Here is a 5,577-nt window from a genome sequence, read left to right on the forward strand (position 1 = left end):
TTTGATATACAAAATAAAAGTAAAAAAATGTTAAAAAGTTAACTATCCGAAACTCTTTTGCAAAGTTTTCGAGAATAAAAAATAAAAGTTAAAAAATATTTTTTTGAAAAACAGTAAATTAGTTAAATATATATAAAGGTGATAACGAGAAATTGTATCATGTTTTTAGACTTATATCGCATGTTATTCATATTTATTTCAATATGTTTTATCACCTTTTAGTTCATTTTTATTCGTTTTGCAGTTGTTAGCGAGTTTCGGTGCAGATCCAAAAGCAAATCGGAAAAGGAGCAAAAGAGCAAGATTCTGCCCATTCTGCCCAAATGGTGTTCGCCATTGGCCTGCCAGCCACATTATTTAATGATCAAGGCAATGTCGTTCGCCATTGCCCTAATGGCGTTCGCCATTATCATGCAGAAGTAGTTCTATGCTAATGGGCTATTTTGTGTAGTCTTCTCCCAACTATTTTCCCTCAAATTTGCTTACACGATCAAGGGAGGTTACAAGGATGCAAAACCTCTATAAATAGGACTCTTGTAGGTGTTTCAAGACATCCAAGTTATGCTGAAGCTCTGTCGAAATTGCTTCAGAGTCTTAGGCATAAATTCACCTGTAAAAGTGACAATAACTCACATCGAGAGATTGTCACACATATTTTCTTGTAATTTTCATTGTACTCTTGGATCAAGAACAAGCCAACCAACATTTTTGTTTCAATTCAAAGTCTTCATTTCTTTAAATTCAGGTTTTTACCGTTTTATTATTTATGCTTGTTATTGCTATTAATGTATTATATGATATGTTAGTTTTAAGTACAATCGCTTTAATCATGTTATTTATGATTATAATTATGTCTTGCTAAATTTGTCTGAGTCTGACGTATGAGGACCATCGTTATCGATGGGACTACGTAGAAATAATAGGCGTGAAATTATGATTAAATTCTTCTTTGGTTTTAGTTTCCAATTGTATGATTCATTATTTTGACACGAGAGTGAAGAACAAACTAAGGTTCTAGTCGATAGCGCGAGAGTGTGAGGAAGGAACCAGATAGTGGAAATTAGGCATTGACCCTAAAAATAACGAGAGCGCTTTAGGCATCATTTAGGATCTAATTGGTTTTCAAAATATGCTTTCTAATTAAAACGGGCGGGCGAGAGCAAAATCCTCTGTTTAAGAGGTGTGGTTTTAGTCAATAGCGCGAGAGTGTGAGACGGAGTCTTTAAATCAATATTTCTACAGAATGTAATAAAATTGTAATTAGTACCCGAATTCTACCAAATCCCTTAGGAACGTGGAATCCATATTCTAGGCTCGTTTTATTATCATTTTCAAACCTCTAGCAATTAACGTTTATATTTCCGTTCATATCCTTTTAACCTTTAGCCTTAGCTTTGCAATTGCAACGGTAGATAACATTAGTTTGATTATTAGTCTCTGTGGGCTCGACAATCTTTTAAAACTACCCGTTAAACTGTATACTTGCAGTTATTATCCGACAGACACGTCCGTCGCGACCAAGTTTTTGGCGCCGTTGTCGGGGACTAATTTAGTCAATATTGTGATTCCGTTTTTGCGCAGTATAAACTAAGAAAACTTTTATTTTATTTACCCTTTTAAACCTCAATTGTATGCAAAGCACTCGCTCAAAAAGCAAAGAGCTAGAACAACCAGTTGATGAAGTCGGGCGTTTTATGAATTTACAATGTTGAGTTCATAATTTCCGAATTAAGTACAATCTTCCTTTTCCAAAACAAAAATCAGAATCTAAACCAGTAATGGTTGAAGGACCACAAAACTGTCCTCTTAAGTATTATGTTGTTTCTTCACAGGAGGAACCACACAACAAGATTGTTGCTCCTATCATCAACTGAAACAATTTCGAGTTGAAACCTTCGCTACTATCAGTCATTCAACAAAATCAATTTTCAGGTAGTCCTACAGACAATCCAGACTTACATTTGTCAGTGTTTATGTAGTACGCAGACACAGTGAAAGCAAATAGTGTCAGTTTCGAAGTGATTAGACTACGTCTTTTACCTTTTTCCTTAAGAGATAGAGCTAGAGCTTGGCTCAAGTCTCTATCTTTGAACTCTGTAACCACATGGGGCAAGTTGAAGAAAGTCTTCTTAGCCCGATATTTCCCACCAAGAAATACGACTATGCTAAGAGCTCAATTCAATGAATTTAAGCAAAAAGACAACGAATATCTTTTCGACGCTTGGGAAAGATACAAGGAAATGATGATACTTTGTCTAAACGATGAACTTGAGCAATAGCTGACTATCCATACTTTATACAATGGTCTTTTGTACAACACTAAAATGAATTGAGCACTGCAACTGGCGGTGCTTTAATGGATAAACCATATGTTGAAGCCTATGAAATGATCGAGAACATGGCTCAAAATCATTTCCAATTGGGAGGTGAACGTGTTGCTGTAGAAAAACCAACTCTGAAAGGCGGAATGTACGAAGTTAATGGCATAGACCGCATCAATGCTAAAGTGGATGCACTCACTCAAAAGATCGAAAGCTTAGCCATAACACCAACAACTACCGTAGCTACTGTAACACCAAACCGTGAATCGTGTGGAACCCCTGGGCACACTAATGTTGATTATCAATTATTGGTTGGTATTCCTACCGACCAAGTAAATTACGCTCAAGGAAACACATATTCCAACACTTATAATCGTGGCTGGAGAAACCATCTGAACTTTTCTTATAAAAATAACAATGCTTTATTTCCTCCAAACCCAACACCTTCTATTCCACTTGGTTATCAGAAAAGAGCCCATGTTGCTCCACAAGCACCTAGAAAGTCAAATCTAGAGATTATGATGGAAAACTTTATGAAATTCTCAAGATCAACAAAACAAGGATTTCACAAATCAAAATGCTCATACTAGCAAACTGATGAAGCAAATGTCAAGTAAGCTTGATGCTATGGCTACCCATAACAAAATGTTGGAAACCCAAATTTCCCAAGTAGCCCAATAACAAGCAACAATAGCAGCCCCATCTGGAGCATTTCCTAGTCAACCACAACCAATCCCAAAAGGTCATGCTAATGCTATCACATTACGAAGTGGGACAGAATTAGATGAACCGACTGACCCAAGACTCCAAAACCCATCCATGTATCAAAACTCTGGTAAAGGAACTTAAAAGGTAAAATAACCAACCAATGATAGAAAGGAAGACAAAAGCGGAGAAGCAAAAGATAAAGAAATACCTTATGTGCCTCTGCCACCATACAAACCACCTTATCCTTAAAGACTTGCTAAGTCCAAAAATGAAGGACAATTTAAGAAATTTGTAGAACTTATGAAGCAGCTTAATATCACTATACCATTCACAGAAGCCATTACACAAATGCCTTCATATTCTAAATTCCTTAAAGAAATCTTATCTAATAAGAAAAAGCTTGAGGATAACGGAACTGTTATGCTTACTGCTGAGTGTAGCGCTATTATTCAAAACAACATGCCTCATAAGCTGAAATACCTGGTAGATGACCAATAAAGATGTCTCTACAACTAGATAACCGTTCTGTTAAATTTCCAATAGGTATGCTAGAGAACATTCTCGTTCGTATAGGTCAATTCTATATTCCCACCGACTTTGTAATAATGGATATAAAAGAGGATTCCCACATCCCTATTATTTTAGGAAGACCCTTTTTAGCCACAGCTGGAGCCATCATAGATGTCAAGAAAGGAAAGCTAACTTCCAAAGTTGGGGAAGAAAAATTTGAATTTATTTTAGCTCAATTCTTACAGGCGCCAGCTATGGAAGATTCATGTTGTCTCTTAGACGTCATCGACGAATGTGTGAAAGAAATAGAGAGGGAACCATCTAAGTATACTGAAGTACTAAAGATTCCAGCGCCTCCTATATTCGAACATGATAATTGGCATGAGCCATACGTAGATGACAGTCTAAGGGAATTCTAGCACTAACGCCCAATCCAATGCCTTGCCCAAAGAAACCTTATGTAGAATTTAAAACACTACCCAAAGACCTAAGATATGAATTCCTAGACACCGAGCTTGAACGACTAGTAATAGTCAATGCTAACTTAGGACAGATAGAAACTGAAAAATTACTTCATGTCTTAAGAAATATCCAACAGCTTTAGGCTATAACATCTCTGACCTAAAAGGAATAAGTCCCTCTATATGCATGCATCGCATTATGCTAGAGGAGGATTGTAAAACCTCTAGAGAACATCAGAGAAGAATAAATCCTATCTTGAATGATGTATTAATAAAGGAGGTGCAAAAGCTATTAGAAGCAGGATTTATATACCCGATATCCGATAGTAACTATGTCAGCTACGAAAAGGGCGAATCCATAGCTAAACGAATTCAAACCGGATGGAGGATGTGCATAGACTATAGAAAAATGAATAAAGCCACTCGTAAAGATCATTTTCCATTGCCTTTCATCAATCAAATGCTTGAACGGCTGGCTAAAAAATATCATTTATGTTATTTAGACGGATACTCAGGATTCTTCCAAATTCCTATTCATCCCGATGACCAAGAAAAGACTACTTTCACTTCTCCTTATGGTACATTCGTTTATCGACGAATGTTCTTTGGGTTGTGTAATGTGCCTGCAACATTTCAGAGATGTATGATGTGGATCTTTGCTGATTTTATAGACAACATAATTGAAGTGTTTATGGACGACTTCTCTGTTTGTGGGAAAAGTTTTGAAGGATGTCTTTCGAACCTAGAAATGGTACTTGAAAGATGTGTTAAAGTCAATCTCGTATTAAATTGGAAAAAAATGCCATTTCATGGTTCGACAAGGAATCATACTTGGACATGTTGTATCCGACCGAGGAATTGAAGTGGATAAAGCAAAAATAAAAATTATAGAAAATCTTCAACCTCCGAAAACCGTTTAGAGAAACTCGCAGTTTCTTAGGACACACCAGTTTCTACCAACGATTCATTAAAGATTTCTCTAAAATGACCAAACCGCTAACAAGCTTACTAATGAAAGATGATGAATTCATATTTGATGAAGATTTCTTAAAGGTGTTCGAACATCTGAAAAATGCTCTTATTACTGCACCCATTATGCAAAACCTGATTGGAATAAGCCATTTGAGATAATTTGTGACGCTAGTGATTATGCCGACGCTGTCTTAGGACAAAGAAAGGATAAAAAGTTTCATGCTATTTACTACACAAGTAGAACCTTAGACAACACGCAAATGAACTACGCCACCACAAAAAAGGAACTCCTAGCTGTTGTGTTCGCTTTGGATAAATTTTGTTCCTACTTAGTGGGAGAAAAAATAATTGTCTATACCGATCACGCCGCAATTAGGTACCTGTTAAGTAAGAAGGATGCTAAACCAAGACTCTTAAGATGGATTCTGATTTTACAAGAATTCGATTTAGAAATCAAAGATAAGAAGGGAACCAAAAATGTGGTAGTAGATCATCTCTATAGAATTAAGGACTTAAAACCCGAACACGTGCCCATCAATGACGATTTCCCCTATGATAGACTTGTAGCCCAATTAGAAAGTGAAAGAGAAATGGTCGAATGTTCT

General features: G+C 36.3%; 1 protein-coding gene across 1 annotated transcript; it reads left to right on the top strand.

The window, feature by feature from the left end:
* Positions 1–3,329: 3,329 nt before the first annotated feature.
* Positions 3,330–3,958, top strand: LOC127130431 (uncharacterized). The gene is made up of 2 exons (XM_051059439.1): positions 3,330–3,465; positions 3,573–3,958. Exons 1-2 carry the CDS (start codon positions 3,330–3,332, stop codon positions 3,956–3,958), a joined length of 522 nt encoding a protein of 173 aa, XP_050915396.1.
* The last annotated feature ends 1,619 nt before the right edge of the window (positions 3,959–5,577 follow it).

This window comes from Lathyrus oleraceus, chromosome 3 (genome assembly GCF_024323335.1).
Source record: "Lathyrus oleraceus cultivar Zhongwan6 chromosome 3, CAAS_Psat_ZW6_1.0, whole genome shotgun sequence".
Taxonomy (NCBI): domain Eukaryota; kingdom Viridiplantae; phylum Streptophyta; class Magnoliopsida; order Fabales; family Fabaceae; genus Lathyrus; species Lathyrus oleraceus.